At 44.3% G+C, this 19,464-nt stretch overlaps 1 protein-coding gene across 1 annotated transcript in view; it reads right to left on the reverse strand.

Annotated features, from left to right (window-relative positions):
• The window catches only part of LOC124256833 (scavenger receptor cysteine-rich domain-containing group B protein-like), a 42,352-nt gene that overhangs the window by 4,093 nt on the left and 18,795 nt on the right, over positions 1-19,464 (reverse strand). Inside the window, exons 3-5 of the mRNA XM_046690801.1 lie at positions 3,408-3,583; positions 1,642-1,780; positions 1,193-1,359 (exon numbers count right to left, since the gene is read on the reverse strand). Coding sequence (XP_046546757.1) covers positions 1,193-1,359; positions 1,642-1,780; positions 3,408-3,583 — 482 coding nt within the window. The remainder of the gene's footprint in view (positions 1-1,192; positions 1,360-1,641; positions 1,781-3,407; positions 3,584-19,464) is intronic.

Below are 19,464 nucleotides of genomic sequence, written 5' to 3' on the forward strand. Positions count from 1 at the left end.
TCACTGACCTCCTCGTGTTTGTATTATATCCCATCACATCTATTACCATGTTGTTTTAGTGTATCACTGGCCTCCTCGTGTTTGTATTATATCCCATCACATCTATTACCATGTTGTTTTAGTGTATCACTGACCTCCTCGTGTTTGTATTATATCCCATCACATCTATTACCATGTTGTTTTAGTGTATCACTGGCCTCCTCGTGTTTGTATTATATCCCATCACATCTATTACCATGTTGTTTTAGTGTATCACTGACCTCCTCGTGTTTGTATTATATCCCATCACATCTATTACCATGTTGTTTTAGTGTATCACTGACCTCCTCGTGTTTGTATTATATCCCATCACATCTATTACCATGTTGTTTTAGTGTATCACTTTGTATTATCCTCGTGTTTGTATTATATCTCATTTGTATTATATCATTATTACCATGTTGTTTTAGTGTATCACTGGCCTCCTCGTGTTTGTATTATATCCCATCATATTACCATGTCGTTTTAGTGTATCGCTGGCCTCATATATATATTGTACTCCCTACCATTCCCGTCGCCGAAATACCTTAGTTGTGCGTGCGACGTTAAATAAAACAAATAACTAACTAATAACTCCCTACTATTCACCTGATGACGGAGCAAGCATACACTCCGACACGTCGTGTTATTCACAATAAGGAAGTTGACATCCATAAATCTTGCTTTTCTTATGTATTCCACTACTAAATGCCCTTCAAACATTTGAAAGATTTGGAGTGCTTGATTTTGATTTAGACGGGGGCTGTCTTTTTTTAATCGGGTGAGGGAGGGGAGTACGAAGATTATAATACAAACAGAATGGAGATCGTGAGGCTGGGACATACCAAAACCCATATGCTCGAGGTTGACAGTTAACATGTAGAAAAAAATAACGTTACATAAAAACAGCTGTATTTGTATCATTTTCTTGGTGAGGATCACTACGTTTTGACAGCCCCTCGTACATGCTGAATTTCACTGTGAATGCAAAGGCCGATTTGGGATAAAAGCACAAGGAACATGCCAAAGTTGTACGCTTGAAACAAAAATCATAAGCACGTTTTTCTCTAAGGTGATGATGGCAGGTGTTCGCGAATACAGGAAGCATGTCGTATTCTACAGATATTACTCATGAAGAGTGATCAGTGTCACGAGAAATGGATCCAAACCATACCTTCAGGAAATGAAAAACACTCGACACCAACAGCCTCTGAATCGCCACAGTTATCCACCCCCCATGGCCGGTGTTTGCAGTCCTTTAGATCTGTGTTCAGCAGCGTGCACTTGACGTCATCCAGCCACATTTTATTAGAACTGCTTTCATTGATTACCTTCCCTCCTCTGTAATAATAAAAAAGAGTGAGTTTTAGCAATATTCCCGCATTAACACGGCGGGGGACACCAGAAATGGGATTCACCCATTGCAACCATCTAGGGAATCGAACCCAGGACTTAATCAAAAGCCTTAACTACTAGGCTACCCAACCGCCCCATAAAGATAGAGGGAACTACACCTTTGCAAACCTGAATAGTTTATCTTTGTTATACGTATATACATGTAGGTAGGTTTGGTTTAACGTTTGGCTGCTTGTAATCGGCTTGTTTAACAGTCATATTACTTACTGGTACCCCAGAGCCCTGCACACAACTGAAGCTTCTACTTGTCCAAAGCCATCATCACACACTGTGCCCCAGATACCAGAGTGGAGTACCCGTAGGAGTCCCTTTTTGTAGTTCGGAGTCAGCTTCATCGTTATGTCAGCTGGTGAAGAAGAATAACAAAACACATTAAACGTTCCCTTACACATTGTTCAAAAATTAAACGCATAGTCTGACTTTGAAAACAGTGTACTGTGTTAACGTATATGGACACATTCACTGAATTCGATCACTACGAAGATGAAATGTAGCATGATGACACAACATGTTTTGTTGACATTAATGCAATACAGAGGGGCTGTTGAGAACGGTTCTTGATGTGAGCACTGCTTGCTGTTGTCACAGTTCTGCACCTCCGTAGCACACGCGGAACAAGTCTATGGACCTCTTATGGGATTTTCTCCTATAATCCTCCCGCAACTTGTCGAGCAAGTCTGTGTATCATATGTTGACCGGGAATCTGGAACGCGGTGGTCGACAGTGCCATGAGATGTCTGCAGTGAAGGGTTGTCATGTTAATACATGTGAGTTCACCCAGCAGAAAATGGGTATCCGGTGGGATACAGTCATGTGACTATAACCTTCTAGCACAGCAGGCACCATGGGTTATCCGGGGTATTAGTAATGCACAGATTGTTTTGGCGCTTCGAGCATGCATTGTGCATTGAGAAATGTGCATGGCAAATGGACTATTATTATGTTTTGTTCAGACTAAGATGGAAAATGCAGCTGAGAGGTTTCGGGTGATCCTGACACACAGACAGACTGGTAAGGCTGATCAATAGTTCAGGGCCCTAGCGTCCTCTACATGCAGCCCAAACAGCGAATGGGACTTCTTCCAGGAAATGCTGATAAGTCGAACCCACCGAGAACTTTCCGGAGAATATGAAGATCCCCCAAACACTGCAGCCTTCTGCATTACCCAGAGTGTCAGAAGGGCTGTGTTGCTGGTGGAGAACCCAGGCACTCTATAAAACATCAGCCATTGTCGCTTGATAATCGGACGATGACGTGGACTTAAGTTTTCCTGAACCACCGCAAAGGGATATCTTCGTGTGCGGGATACAGATCGTGTAAAATCAAAATTTTGACACCAGCTTTTACGCATTTCGCCATTTGACAGGTGAAAACCCAGGCAAGAATTGGTATTCAGCAACAAATGCTTGTCGTAAAAGGTGACTATAATACTGTCAGAAAGAGAAAAAAAATCACGTTTTTCGCATTTATATCTTCAATGTATGTAGTCAATATGTGAAAGTATGAAATTTCCGTTAAACTAAGTTCGGCCTGACTACAGACTACAGTGGTAGGGACATAGAGGAACAGTCAAAAAAGTTATTGGTGGGTTCTATTTGTAATTGTGTAAATTTTAGGGATACAGAGTAACAGCCTAACCAGTATTTATCTGTTTCCGACAGTACTTCCTTACCTGGAACGGATGGTTCCGTCCGATCAAGTGGACCGATCGAAAACGAATATTTGGGGTGCGGGTCCGAACTGTAGTACCCTCTCTTCTTGCGTAATGATTACTCTTGCGAAAAATAGGTTTTCTCTAAATGTTTCTTTCTCTCCCTTTAATTGAATGCATTGTTGGTTCCCGTTGTACTTTCCTCTTGAGGATCATGGCTCTTTTCAAACAATAGCCATGAGCAAGCTGCACAATAACCATAGCTAAATGATAAATAATGTCTTTTATATTTCAGTAAATACGTGTCTAGTTGAGAACTTACTTGGATCACATATGATGCCAACATCTTCTCTATGGCCACAATTGTGGATGCCCCATGATCTGTGTGAACAGTTGGCCAAACGTGATTCGGCTCCGCTGCAATTCACGTTATCCAACCAAATCCTCCCTCTTCCAAAACCGAAACTTTGAATGGCCCTCGGTGTAAGTCCGCTGTTACTAAATAGTCCAGTCAAAATGTGACTAAACCTCCAAAAAATTGGTGCAGAAATGATTTCAGTGTTTTGAACATGTTTGAGTTATTACCAATGTGTACTACAAAGTCCTTCATTGAAATATATTGCTAAGTCCTATTTTGGGGGGTAAAACGTTGAAAATGTTAATTTTGGTGAATAATTTTTAAAATCTCATATGGAGACACAAATATACATTTATATATATTTTTTCAAAGAGAACACAAGATATTACTAATAAATGGGTTAGAAAAGTCAAATAATTTTATGCAAAGTCCTATTTTAAGGTAAAAAAAGTGAAAATTTGAAATTTTCAGAGAATATTTTTAAGATCTTATATTGAGACACAAATGTACTTTTTATGTATATTCTAACAAAGACTTCAAGGTACTACATATAAGTGGTCTGGAAAAGTCAAATTACTTTATGTCTAGTCCTATATTTGAGTAAGAAGTTTAAAAAAATGAAATTTTCAGAGAATATTCTTTTAGATTGCACATTGAGACACAAATGTACTTTCTATGGATATTTTCAAAGAGAACACAAGGTACTAGTAATACATAGGTTACAAAAGTCAAATATACGTATCCTAAATCCTATTATGGGATAAAAAAAAGTTGAAATTTTCAGAGAATCATTTTATAAATCTCATATTGAGCCTCAAATGTATTTTTATGTGTATATTTTCAACGAGGACACAAGGAACTTCTAATTCATGGGCTGGAAAACTCATAATTTTAATAAAACCATAGAATAAAAAGACTTTTCAGAGCATATATTTTCTATTTTGAAGGGTAAAATAAACACAACTTCGGGAGCAGACAATTTAGTTCCTCTTTGTCTCAAAGTTTATATTTTTCTGAAAGAGAACTATCCTCTATCAATATGGAGAATCTGTTCTCACATATTTGATAGTACAGATGTCTATTTATTGTAGTATAGTAGACAGCTTGTATGTCCATGCAAAGGTAAGTCTCTAATAATTGAAATTTCATTCCATATCTCTAAACTAACACACGTTCATTCATAAACTTTGAACAGAGAGGGGATCAAGTTAAGAACTAGAGCCCTGTGGTATTTTAAGATGTTGAAATGTATATATATTTTTTCCTTGCTTGGCAATCAGTTTGACTTTTCATGGTAGTATACATGCAGTGGCTATCTCCAAAGCCAATAGAATTTCCATTAAGAAACTAAATGGTGCCTTTGCTCTCCAGGTATTTGTCTATGACACTAGGTTTAGGTTTACTGAAAGAAGAGTGTATATTTATTGCTAAAGGTTGAAATCCACACCAATACGTTTCTGCTGTAACCTCATGGAACCGATTGAAGTGTCCTATGTGAGATATTATCTGTCAAATACAACCAGCTGAATTCCAAGAGAATGGGATTCAGGTTGATCATAGGCATGGAGGTGACATAACTCAGTACTGAGAATGTTACAATCTAGTGATTCATTTTATTCTACATGAATTGTTCAAGACATCAAGCAATTTAATTCAGCAAAGTCTGAAAAAATTGCTTGGTAAAGGACATATGAACCCATCTCTTTTAGAGCATCAACACCTCGGCAACCTTGGCAAACAGTCACCTGTTTGGCCTGAATCGTCATCGTATGCGTCAATCCCTGCTCTCAGATTGATCTACATTATCACTGCACACTGAATGAACTGACTCATTTTCGGAAGCGTTGCACTTAGCTCCTCTGTAACTAGAGATAGTAATGACTGAACAAGATATTAAATCACATAACAGGTGGCTTGAGCTACACTGACAGTGACCCTTAACACCAAGGGCTTTTCAATGGGGTGACAGAGATACCCTTGGTCTCATTGTCTGTATATTTGAATTCATTTTGAGAATCATGCTTGGTGTGAATGATATTCCAAGCAAAACTAAACAGTAACAGGAGTCCAATAATTGGAAGGGTTGTGTTCAGGCTAACTTGAATATTTGAGATGTGGTTGAGTGAGGTGATTTGATTCAATGCTGCTTGCAATAGTTTTCCATTTACCGGTGCATCGAATTGTACATGATGTTATAACAATAATCCACAGCGACATGTTATACCACGGGATATATAGTCATTCCTGTGTCAGTCCGAAATCTTTTCGTTTCCTGATTAAAATTTTAAGACGGTTGGGAAACAAACATGCGCCACCTACTATTAAAACATTTGTCCTTTAGTAATTTCAGTATAATATATACCGATATCGTTACACATTGTAAAAAGGACAATACTGGCTGCACTTTCAAAACCTTACTAGAGCTTTTAACAAGTAGCCTAGCACCTGTGAAGATCCAGGTTAGAATTGATCTTCAGTAAACCATGTTTGGCGTAAGAGGCGACTTACGGGATCGGGTGGTCAGGCTCGCTGACTTCGTGGACACATGTCGTCATATCCCATGCATTGATGATCATGCTGTTGATCACTGCATTGTCTGGTCCAGACTAAATTATTTATAGACCGCCGCTATTATATAGCTGGAATATTGTTGAGTGTGGTGTAAAACTAAACGCACTCACTACATGGAGCCTAAGTTAATGATTTTTTCCAATTTAAAGAAAGATTGGCATGTTTTTCATTAAAAATATGGGTTATATATCCATTTTATGTGAATCAATTTCAAGTTTTTTCATGTAGATTTCAGTCCGTTTTTTTAAATGTACCTGAGATTTTAAATCGGAAGAAAAAATTACCAGCTATACTAAGGTTCACTCAGTTCTGCTCACATGATAATATTTAGTTGCCAGTTAAAGTTAAAAGAGAACAGGGCTATCCTTCAATCACCTTTGAAATTGTTTTAAAATTAATATACAGAATGGAAAATATAAATGTTATAATATTTTCCTAATCTGTCATTTTGTCATATCTTTCTTCAAGTTCTCTTAAATCTTGATACAGAATGTCCCATTTATCACCTAGGTGCGTAGTCTTACACAACCGCAGTGCATATAGTTCTGTGGGCTAATTATGGGAGCAGAATCACCTCAGTCCTCATTATCTCCTTTAGCTGTAGCTTTTAGCTGTCTTTTTAATCCTTTATCTATTTATTTAACTATATCCTCATCTAGTTTGAGTTTTATAAAAGATGGAACCTTTTCTGTCAAGTCTGCTACTTCAATCTATTGAAAACAAAGGGAGGATAACTCTCATTTACACATTTCCTATGCGCTAGAGCGTCCAAAATCCAAGTTCAAACCTCATGTCTTGTTATTTTTTCAATTTTGATTGTCATTATTTACTATTTTGTTCACTTTAGTTGCATGTTTTGCAACATTTTATACCATATTCTGGGCATATTTTCAGTTCGAAAACAATAATTGAAAAATACCATTTTTCACAGTTTTTGCCCCCAAAAAGCATCTTAGAATCAACATCCAAGGGAGGACTTTTTATATATTGTTTAGGATAACTGTTATAAACGATATAAACAAAAAAAACATTTCTGTACCAATTTTTTGGAGGTTCAGTAATTTTTTCCACTAATTTAATTTACAATTAACTGGTGAATAGTGAACAGTGATATCAAGGTGTCCAACAATTTTCATACATACCTCGACAACCTCTGTACATCACAGATCTACCATCACTGCAAGGTGTCCAACCATTTTCTTACATACCTCGACTACCACAGTACACCACAGATCTACCATCACTGTAAGGCGTCCAACCATTTTCATACATACCTCGACTACTTGAGTACATCACACAGTTACCATCACTACAAGGCGTCCAACCATTTTCATACATACCTCGACTACCTCAGTACATCACATATCTACCATCACTGTAAGGTATCCAAATATTTTCATACATACCTCGACTACCTCAGTACATCACAGATCTACCATCACTACAAGGTGTCCAACCATTTTCAAACATACCTCGACTACCTCAGTACATCACAGATCTACCATCTCAGTAACGTATCGAACAATTTTCATACATACCTCGACTTCCTCTGTACATCACAGATCTACCATCACTATAAGGTATCCAACTATTTTCATACATACCTCGACTTCCTCTGTACATCACAGATCTACCATCACTATAAGGTGTCCAGCTATTTTCATGCATACCTCGACTACCTCAGTACATAACAGATCAAAGATCACTGTTAGGTGTCCAACCATTTTCATAGATACCTCGACCACCTCAGTACATCACATATCTACTATTACTGCATGGTGTCCAACCATTTTCATACATACCTCGACTACCTCAGTACATCACATATCTACCATCACTGTAAGGTATCCAAATATTTTCATACATACCTCGACTACCTCAGTACATCACAGATCTACCATCATTACAAGGTGTCCAACCATTTTCAAACATACCTCGACTACCTCAGTACATCACAGATCTACCATCACTACAAGGTGTCCAACCATTTTCAAACATACCTCGACTACCTCAGTACATCACAGATCTACCATCTCAGTAACGTATCCAACAATTTTCATACATACCTCGACTTCCTCTGTACATCACAGATCTACCATCACTATAAGGTATCTAACTATTTTCATACATACCTCGACTTCCTCTGTACATCACAGATCTACCATCACTATAAGGTGTCCAGCTATTTTCATGCATACCTCGACTACCTCAGTACATAACAGATCAAAGATCACTGTTAGGCGTCCAACCATTTTCATACATACCTCGACCACCTCAGTACATCACCTATCTACTATTACTGCATGGTGTCCAACCATTTTCATAGATACCTCGACTATCGAAGTACATCACAGATCTACCATCACTACAAGGTGTCCAACCATTTGCATACATACCTCGACTACCTCAGTGCATCACAGATCCACGATCTCAGTAACGTATCCAACAATTTCCATACATACCTCGACTTCCTCTGTACATCACAGATCTACCATCACTACAAGGTGTCCAACCATTTTCATACAAACCTCGACTACCTCAGTACATCACAGATCCACCATCTCAGTAACGTATCCAACAATTTCCATACATACCTCGACTTCCTCTGTACATCACCTATCTACCATCACTGCAAGGTGTCCCACCATTTTCATACATACCTCGACTACCTGAGTACATCACACAGCTACCATCACTACAAGGCGTCCAACCATTTTCATACATACCTCGACTACCTCAGTACATCACATATCTACCATCACTGTAAGGTATCCAAATATTTTCATACATACCTCGACTACCTCAGTACATCACAGATCTACCATCACTACAAGGTGTCCAACCATTTTCAAACATACCTCGACTACCTCAGTACATCACAGATCTACCATCTCAGTAACGTATCCATTAATTTTCATACATACCTCGACTTCCTCAGTACATCACAGATCTACCATCACTGTAAGGTATCCAACTATTTTCATACATACCTCGACTTCCTCTGTACATCACAGATCTACCATCACTACAAGGTGTCCAACCATTTGCATACATACCTCGACTACCTCAGTGCATCACAGATCCACGATCTCAGTAACATATCCAACAATTTCCATACATACCTCGACTTCCTCTGTACATCACAGATCTACCATCACTACAAGGTGTCCAACCATTTTCATACAAACCTCGACTACCTCAGTACATCACAGATCCACCATCTCAGTAACGTATCCAACGATTTCCATACATACCTCGACTTCCTCTGTACATCACCTATCTACCATCACTGCAAGGTGTCCCACCATTTTCATACAAACCTCGACTACCTCAGTACATCACAGATCCACCATCTCAGTAACGTATCCAACGATTTCCATACATACCTCGACTTCCTCTGTACATCACCTATCTACCATCACTGCAAGGTGTCCCACCATTTTCATACAAACCTCGACTACCTCAGTACATCACAGATCCACCATCTCAGTAACGTATCCAACAAGTTCCATACATACCTCGACTTCCTCAGTACATCACACAGCTACCATCACTACAAGGCGTCCAACCATTTTCATACATACCTCGACTACCTCAGTACATCACAGAAGTAGTAGAAGTAATGGGGGTATGAGATCACTTTCAAGAAAGGTCGCTGTAAAGCTTTATTTCATTAATAAAGCTTTGTCAGGCCATTAGATCTCGTCCCCATCGTATATACTACTTTTGAATCCCCAGTTCACTTCCCTACCCCACGTGCCACTTCCTGATCACGTGATAGCTCTATGTCGCGTTGACAGGAGGTAACATTGTGCCGTACGGTATGATCAATAATTCCTCTGTAACGAGCCCTCTCCCTGGCCCATCTCTCAAGTAGTACAAGTTCGGCTCATCAGCTTTGATGTCCACTTTATCTATGTTGTAAGTTTTGACCGACCATATCGGATCGGTGGCTCGCTTACAACTATCACCCTCGTGCTCCCCCGGCTGGTATAGGTACCTCACGAGGGCCCTATCTGGTATCTGTTTCTCCTTCCCACGCAATGGAGCAGCCGACTCTGCCACTATTGATTTTAGTTTGATAGCGTCGGCTGGTTTCTTGCCGGTGAACCGAGTGGCTTCCTGGTTGATGGCCGACACCACCTGAGGTAACCGCGCTACCCATTCAGTCGATCGTTTCCCCGGGGTGGCCATCTCTCTCGCATACTGATGCCCGAATAAGCGCTCAGCCAAAGTCCTATTGAATCTCTCAACTATGGCTTGGCTGCGATGGGCTCTGGCTGTGCCACGCCTGACTTTGGTATCGTGTTTGTCTAGCAGGTGTGACACGACACCCATGAATTCCAGCCCGGGGTCAACTTGCAGCTCTGTGGGCCACGTCAGCGGACTGCACTTGTATATGCGTTCGAATCCGCGGGCTACCTGGGCCGAGTCTTTCGCGGTCAAGGGTTCGGCTTCCTTGAAGCGACTGGCCACGTCCACGACGGTTAAGGCATACTTGTACCTCTTGTCGTGGGGTAGGAACAGGAGGTCGGCCTGGTGAACGCTATTGGGTATGTTAATACCGAACTTTCTTCGAGGCACGTAGCGTGGTGCTGGTAAATAGATCTGCCACAGGGCTTGTTTTTCAAGCCACGCTTTGGCCTCCTCCGGGGGTACTCGCGCCATTTTAGCCAGCTTATGTATGGCGCTAGCTCCTTTCCAGTACCCACGCGGGCTGTAGTAAATAGCCTCAAACTTTCTCTGGTTCTGTGACATGTCGCCCGACAGGGTATCGTGTTTATATATACACCTATGTTCTTGGTTCAATTTTCTCATGCCCGTACGCGTACGTGTTTATCCCATCAATAGCTATCCAACGCTTAGTGTCCATCGGCGACAGGGACGTCTTGTTTATCGTCAGTCCGTATATCCTATGCCCATCACTTCTAAGCGTGTTCATTTTATGTCTAAAGGTACGGGTCTTGAACAGGGCTTCCTTGAATCTGGCGTGTTTGATGTGTTGTTTCACCACGTACTTCTTAACACCCTTCACCTTTCGGATCTCACCATTGTCGGCCTTCAGGATGGAGTACATCTTGGGTCTCAAGCCTATGTACTCAGCTATGGGCGTGCCAGCACACTCGTCCTTCATCTTACCTAGGACCTTTTTATTTACCGTGCTGTGTATGGCATGGTCCTTGGGGTAGTCGCTGGTGTCGTACAAATCGAGGCGTTTTTCATGTCCTCGTACACGTCCTCGGTTCGAATCTCCATCAGCAGGGAATCCGTGTCAGTGTACAGCACTTCACACCTGTCGCCGTACTGTTTTTTCAGTTCGTTGTAGTAAAAGTCGTACATCAGGTGTTTGGATAAATCGAGGATGCTCATCCCCACGTAAACAGACCGGTTGAATTTCATGTGGCTTTTCTTCATGTGTAGGGCAACCAGGTCGTCTGTGAATATCTTGCTCCGGTTGAATGCCGGGCTGGCTATCAGTCTCCTGAGCTTGTCTTCCTCATTCGACCGAACCAGCTTCATGGTCACGCATTTCCTCAGGTTCTCCATAGTCTTACTGAACACCGAGTTGTTCATGAGCTTGTAGAGGTTTTTCTCAAAGTCACTGGTGGCCAGCTTTCGCAGGTCTGTGTTCATTCTGATGTATGGCTCCATCCAGGGGCTCTGGTTGAACACGAGCACCCTGTGTATTTTGGTCAGCCTCATACCCAACGACAGGTACAGCTGTAGGTTGCGATAGTGAACGATGTACTTGGTCTTATTCATTAAGTTGGGCACGAGTTTTTCAACGTCTGCCACCCGCCCACCTAACAAGTTATGTTGGTACTCAGACATCCAGTCTGGGTTAACCCTCATACGTTCGGGGGCCAGGGGGTAGCTGTTGTGTGATGTGTGTAATGCCTTGGGGTATTCTAAGTCCACCTCGAGGATATAGCCTTTACTCGAATCGTCCGCGATGCTCATAACATCAATCTCATGCGATGCCCATTCGAACCCCCTGTGGGTAGATACTGGCTCATGGCCCAGCCGTACAGGTTGTTGGCGTCGAGGTAGAGAATATGATTGGTTGGCTTGCTCGGGTCGTAGCCCTTCACGTATTGATTATTTGCTTTCGCGTATCGTTTGGTTGCCATGGAAATCCCACCTCGCAAGCCTTTCTCAATGAATAGGTGCATGTCGTAATCGGTGAGCAATTCCAACTTAATTCCGGTCTTTTTCAACAATGCATCCCAAGACAGACCTGGGCTGGTGTAATACCATTCGGGGTCGAGTTGATACTGCTTGAAACACGTCCGCCTAAACGTCTCAAACACGTCGGCTAGCAGCAGTACATCTGTCCTCAAGTACAGGTCGTGATAGTCACCCAGATTCTTACAGCCCAGTTTATTCCATACGTTAATAGCGTGCGAGTAATCGTCTTGGGATATTGTCGAGTCGGTCAGGTTGCTGTAAAATTCTCTGATGGGGGGTAGTCGGGTCTCGGCGAACTTGGCCCAGCCATCCATGTACTCGTAGGGGTACACACCCTTCCTCATCAGCAGGGGTCGAGTCTCGGCGTCAGTGTATCGATCAGTGATGGGGAAGGTATCGTTGGCCTTGACCAGACTGTCGAGTGACGACAGGAGGAACTGAATCGAGTCGATGAACCTCAGGCCATTCAAGCTGAAGGAGATGTATCTCTCCATGTTGTTGGGGATGCACGTCAGGTTGCCGTCGACTTTCGCGATGGCCTGCATGATTAAGTGAGAGTCGTACCCTCTCAAGTTGTGGAAGACCACGGGGATGTTTATTGTCTTGGGGGTGATTCTAAGCTTGAGGTTACACGCGTTGTGAGCAGCGCCTCTATACTTACCGGTGACGTGGCAGTGATCTCTCACCGAATCACCGTTCAGTGGTGAGTCACACACGTGGCAGTGAGTGCTGCAGGCGTGAGCTAGCCGGTTGGCTTGGGTCATACGCATGGAGCGACTGTATACAGTGCATTCCTGATAGTTTTTTCTTCCTCCTGCAAACACTTTAGAAACTTTTCAGCCGCGTCGGGACCCCTATACACTACCGGAGCATTCGTTTTCCCATCACAACGGACGACCACGTATCCAAACCCACAGGCCTCATGCTCCTGTGTTTTTTGTGTTGCTGGGGTACCCCCAGGAGCCCCGCCGGCGGCAGCCTCAACGGGTTTGACCAAGGCTTCAAAGTCGGCGTAGATGACATAAGGCACAGACATTTGGTTCTTGTGGTTGTCGAATTTTAGGATATTGTCACCTTCCTTAGGCATGTCAACTCGTATGGCCGTCTGCCCCACACCTTGGCAATCCCCCCGGTGTGATTCTAATAAATCAGCTCATGTGAAGCCGTGTAGGCACCGTTTGCAGAAGTGACTCTTTTCTCGGTGTGCCGATTGGTCGTACAACAGCCTGCTAAAGTGTTTTATCCACGCGTAGTGGTACTTATCACCTCGCTGGATCATGAATATATTGATAACGCGGCGACCCAGTTGGGGTTCCCCCAACGGACTGACCCTGTGCACTATTGTTGTGTTACCTTCGTGCCCAAAGACGTTTATGGCTATATCATTCTGTTTTTCTATTTTAGTGATCTGAGATATGGGGGTTGGTTCGGTTATACCATCCCAGTTGAGCCCATCGTCTTGGGGATAACTAGAAGGCCTGTTCGAATTAGTGTCAGCTGGAAACAAGGCTGACCTGATAGCTAACCTCAGGCAATCGTCTCCTCTATTCTTGACGTTGACCATGGCCTGTTTTTTCTTATAGTAGGGGGCAAGTCTATGTACGACCCGCCTCTGAATGGCACGTAGTTAGCTATGTCTAGATAAGCATTATCGATTTTATCAACAACCCCCCCGGACCCCATGTGCGTGTAGCGTTCTAGGTATTCTCGTATCTGTTGAAAACTGGTATCGATTGACTCATCTATAGTCTCTGTGTGAGTCACGACTTCTTGTTTACCTCGGAAGTAAGGCTGAACGTACTCAGTGACCCCAGCGGGGGTTCCCCCCACCTGCTTATCGAGTGACATTTTCACTGTGATTTGAAACTTTATACTTCCCAGATCGTTTAGTTCCTCATTGACTTTATCAGCGATTAGAGGCTTGATATCGGCGATGTCTATGTTCCTATCAACATGCATGCGCCAGCCTCTCAAATAGTTACCTACAGCGCGCTCAGTGCGCATGAACTCTAGGTCAATAGCTCTATTCTGCCGTAATAGTTCTACAAGCTGTGGCTTCCTCATACGGGAATAACCAGCTAACCCCAAATCGCGTGCCTCAACTTTTAATTGTTTTACAGTGGGGAGCTGAACGCGAATGGGGTCGTTTAATAATGCGACTAACCCGGCTCTCCCCAGGCGGGAATAACCCGTCAACCCTAGCTCTTTTGCTCGGAGTTTTAGTTGTTTTACCGTAGGAGGGGCTTGTAGGCCTAGTAACCTCAACAACTGTGGTTTCCTCATTCTAGAATAACCAATTACACCCCACCGCCTGGCGATCTGCTTGAGCTCGCGAGTAGTAGACATAGTTGCGTACACACCTAAGTATATCGATCTCTAATTGGGCCGCCGGCAAGGGAGGTAACTCCTCCAACCTTGATAAAAAAATAGAGGCGCTATAAAATCCTTAGTAAATATCTAGATAGACCTTATCGATTATACCCTCGACCCACCCCGGAACATGCGCAGCATAGTAGGGTGTTTTGTATTACTTGCAACGAGTCGTCAACAAGTATATCTATCTCCCCATGCACATCTACTCGGCCACCATCAAAGTAATTCCAAGTGTGCCCAGCCCACGGCACATCAAACCCTACTTTCACCATGATTGTAAACGAGCACCCCTTATATAGTTCGCTAACAATCATGGGTTTGAGGACACTGATATCTATACTTTCCCCCACATCCATCTGCCAGCTTCTCAGGCAACGACTTTCCCTGGGCTCAATTTCCACAAACATTGTTATACCTAGGTGTGCGCACAGTCTCTAATTGGGGCACTGGCAAAGGGAGGTAACTCCTCCAGCCCTACACTGCTGTCCTGAGGAGGCGTCTACGTTCTTTTCTGTAGTCCTTTTTCATCTCGTAGATGAGATGATGCCTGACTACGTTTGCCCCGTGAGCTTTGCATAGGCAGTAGTGCCCTTCAACCCCCGATACCACACACAGAACACGTGTAGTTCGGGCTTCCCATGTGGAAACAACAGTACCCCTCAGTCCTGCATCTCCTACCGCAGGCCTCTGTCTTCCCCATAACTATATATTGGCATCGGTACGGAAGCAGGTCTCATCTTTGGTATACCCATATGAGTACTTAGTATAATTGTTTTGCAACCAACGCAGTCGCTGCTAGACCCAGTGCGATAAAGATCAATTCCCGGTCCATTTGCCCCGGGGATGGTGTGTAGTACTGAGCGAGTGTGGGCTTATGGAGTGGTTCTAACTGTTTACCTGTTAGTAGGTAGTATTCTCTCGCTGCGTCGTCGACATCGTGGATGTTTTAACGGCATGGTTCTCACGCCTGAGTTGTTCGTTAATGTAATCGATCCTCTGTACACGTTTTTTTAGCGTACTCAGATTGCGCTGCTTGTAATCGTTCCACAGCTATGTCGTGCCGTTTCCGTTCAGCCTGTATCTCAGCCGCGTGTGACTCCCGAAGTTTCGAGAAGAGGAAATTACTCCCGGAAAATGCCAGGGCGTTTACTAACGCCCCGCCGACCATCATGGTGATCGTAGCCATCCTATATATAGTTACATTTACTTCAAAATATTTTCCGGTAGGATCCCTTGTTTTACTAGGATGTCCTTGGTGGCAATCGCCATACCAAGGTTCATTATGAGCATACCCATATCCTGCAGGTTGAAATCTAGCTTGATAGTCGGTTGTTTAAGCACCATTTTGGTCAACCTAGCGTACCCTACAGCCTGACTGGCGACCACGGTGGCGTGGTATGCGTCGTTGACGAACGTTTTCCCCTCAGACATTATGTATATTATATAAAAATATATATTTATAACATGATATGTGGGTTGACCTCTAATTGCGGGGGTTCCTGGGGAGGGTTTCCCTCCCGTGGTTGTTTATTATATAACCATGAGATAGTCACGACAGCAGTTGCACCTGCAATCAACAGGAGTGGAGCCTGGCTCCACGTGTTACTTTTATGTTGGTTAGACCCCCTTTTTTTACCGGCAGCTACTCTCTTAGGGTTCTTCTGCCTGGCGACTGTAGGGGGTTGGGGTTCCCCCAACGTGGGGGTTTCCTCTGAAGGGGTTTGGGGTGGGGTCTCCTCCAGTTGGGGTTCCCCCAACGCTGGGGGACTCATTTCCTGGGCAGCATCCATCTTGTATACTATTATTATTATTTTTCCCCTCCTTAAATTGACAATGCTTTGCTGTGATAATTGCCGCCGTCACCGGGGCTAAAAACATACCATATTTGTGGTACAGCACGCAGCTGATAGAGCTCAAGGCATGTTCAATAAAAGGGTCTTTCTCAAGGTCCTCCCACAGGTAAAGTCGGCGTTCCTGGGGAATGGGAAGGAAGTACGACACAATACCAGTGTATATCTGGGTCATAGCCGATCCTATAGTCTTTGTCATCTCGGCCCCGAGTCTAGCCTCGTATCTAGCGTACAGCTTATTGATTTCTTCGGCGGACATTTTGTAAATTTTATCGGGAGTATAGTCCCCAAAGTAATGTTTGGCTTTACCACCGACTGCCAACGCCACCAGTCTCTCTCGCTTGTCGTCACTCACCTGTGGCGACTGTGGCACCAACAACTGTTTCTTCACACGTTCCCTATCATGTTTGCTCATCACATCGTTCTCTCTCAAACACTCCTCGAACGAATCTCTGTCCTTGCAGTGAAATAAGGCCACTCATCGCGTCTGCTCCCTGAGGTCTTTCAACACTGAGTTGAACTTCTGCGTTAGCACCAAGACGCTGTGCTTTGCGTGCCGACCGGAGAAGGCCAGGTACGATAGCATGTCTCTCTTTTTTTTGTTATCTCTAGATTAGCGCTGCAGTCGTCCAGTATGAACAGCGTCGACTCCCCTTTAAATTTGTTGTGATAAGCTTTCAACCAGTCCTGCAGACGTGTCCCCGGGTCGACTCTGTGTACGTCCGGGTCCGTCATCACCCAAGGTCTTTCCGTGTACGTTCTATTCATGTGCAGAGTAGGGCACATGATAACGATGTTATCGAACACATCCTGATAGTACCCCTCCAACATATCCAGCACGAAAATGGTCTTCCCACAGCCCGTCTGCCCGTACACTATGGCGCAGTGCGGGTCGCGGGGCAAAATCAATACCACCAGCAGACAGTGGCCTGCCGCTAGGCAAATCACTAAATGGCTTGCACGAATCTCCCATTGTCTATATTAAGTTGCGCGTCCATAATCACGTACAGATATTATTTCAACTTGCCCGTGGGTTGAGCCTTCTTGGTAATCTGGATGGTTATCCCCCTCGCTGCCTTTGTCGATGCAGCGACCGCTACCGTGCAGTTTATCGTCATCCATGGATCGCATGTCCAACCACAGCGCGTACTTGGTGGTCAGGTATTCACCGATCTGCACGGAGGATAGGTCCAAGTCTTTGGTTATGTGGTGTTGTTTGGCCGGTAGCTTTTTTTATCTCATCCCACTGCTGGTATGCCCTTATACCATGACTGAACAGCTGGTTGGGCACGCCCTCGATGGTCACTTCCACCTTTTCAATCTCGGGATTGAAAAACTTCTCGCTGTCCCTTGGGAACGGCTCGTAATCCTCCACGGGGACGACCAGGATACCTTTCATCGATCGCGCCGGCACGTTCAGGTTGATATTCCACACAGTGTCGCTCTTATCCCGCACGATCTATGCCTCAGTATGCGGTCGTACAGGATGGCCACCTTCCCCGAATACTGGTTTCGAACCTGCCTGGCCAGCTCCGGGCTAGTGACCATGTCGAACTCAAGAGAGATGTTGTCGATGATGAAATTGGCCTCATCACTGTTCGGCGTACGCACGACTTTGCTGTAGTCGTTTAACGTGAGCTCGTATTCAAGCCTATCACCCAGCGCAGCCTGGTAAAACGGCGCGTGTTCCGTGAGCAACTCAAAGTCGAGCGGCACCCAGAACCTGTTCCCGTATGCTTGGGCAATGGCCTTTTCACCGTCCGAGATCTTGTCTAACTGGTCTGCCGTGAAGCCGTATCCCATGCGCAACCGGGTCGATTTGCTGATGCCCTGGTACACGTCATTGACGCGTTCTCCCTGGCTTTTCCAGAGGTCCCCGTAGCAGTGAAACACGTCGCTGTCGTCGATGCTCAGCACCTCGTTACCGCTGATCTTGATGGTGGTTTTCTTGATGATGGCTCGACCTACGTTCCGCACTAGCTCGCGTTTGTCGTTGTCGGAGGCTAACTTGAGGTTGAACGTCAGTCGAACCGTGCCTGGTACGATAAGGTCATTCTCGCCCAGGTTTGGAAATCTAACCAGCAGCGTTTGGTTCTGGTCTATCTTGCTGGGATTGTTGGTGATGGTCACCGACTGGCGCAAGGCTCTGACGCCTAGAGGCTCTCTTGATCTTCGGAAAGGATCTAGTTTCCTACCATACATTGTTATATAGATAAAATATAAAAGTTTAATATTAAATAATGGCTGAAGGCGGTCATGAGTACATCCCTATGGATGATATGTGGGATGATAGTGCCCAGGCGTTTGACGAGCAGGTAACCTCGTACCCCTTGAGCACTGAACTCATCAAACAAACCGTCAATGTGTTTTACGATGGCTTAAAAGGTGATAACAATTACGTCGAGACATGGGAACGAGACTATTCCAAGGTTTTTTGTCGATGGCAAGGGCACGCTGCGACTGAGGGATCACCCGGAGATCAATCTCGTGAAAAAGCGCACGAGAGAAACGCTTGCCTTATCAACACTCGGCAGTCGCCATGGGGCTGACTTTATCCGCGATGAACTAGGCTTCATAGATTACGGTGGCGCACGGCCTAAGATTCCCCCGGAGGTCGTTCAAGATCTGCAAGACGCCAGGGGCGCCACATCGGATCAAGACATGGCTGATAGCATTGAAAAGCTGTTGGCCACCTACCATAACAAACCCTTACCCGGGTTCGAATTTACCTTTCGGGAACTGCGGGGGCTCGACAAGGCCATCCAAACCATTCGCGGACATCTCGTGAACAACACGGCCAAACTGGACGCGATAGACGACCGGATCGCCCGTGAAAAGGCCAAACTCGGTGAAACGGAGGACGAATCTCTGAAAGCCACCATCGAGGAACGAATACGTAATTTGGAAGAGGAAAGGAGGACTCGGCTGGAAACGGCGTCCTCCTTCCGAGAACAGCTTCGATCCCAGATCAGTCGTGTGCGGGAAACCATTGATCGAGTCCTCTACCAGGACACCACGCTACCTGACAGGATCCGAAT

This window comes from Haliotis rubra, unplaced genomic scaffold (assembly GCF_003918875.1).
Source record: "Haliotis rubra isolate DU_JTF1 unplaced genomic scaffold, ASM391887v1 Scf64, whole genome shotgun sequence".
NCBI classification, from domain to species: Eukaryota; Metazoa; Mollusca; class Gastropoda; order Lepetellida; family Haliotidae; genus Haliotis; species Haliotis rubra.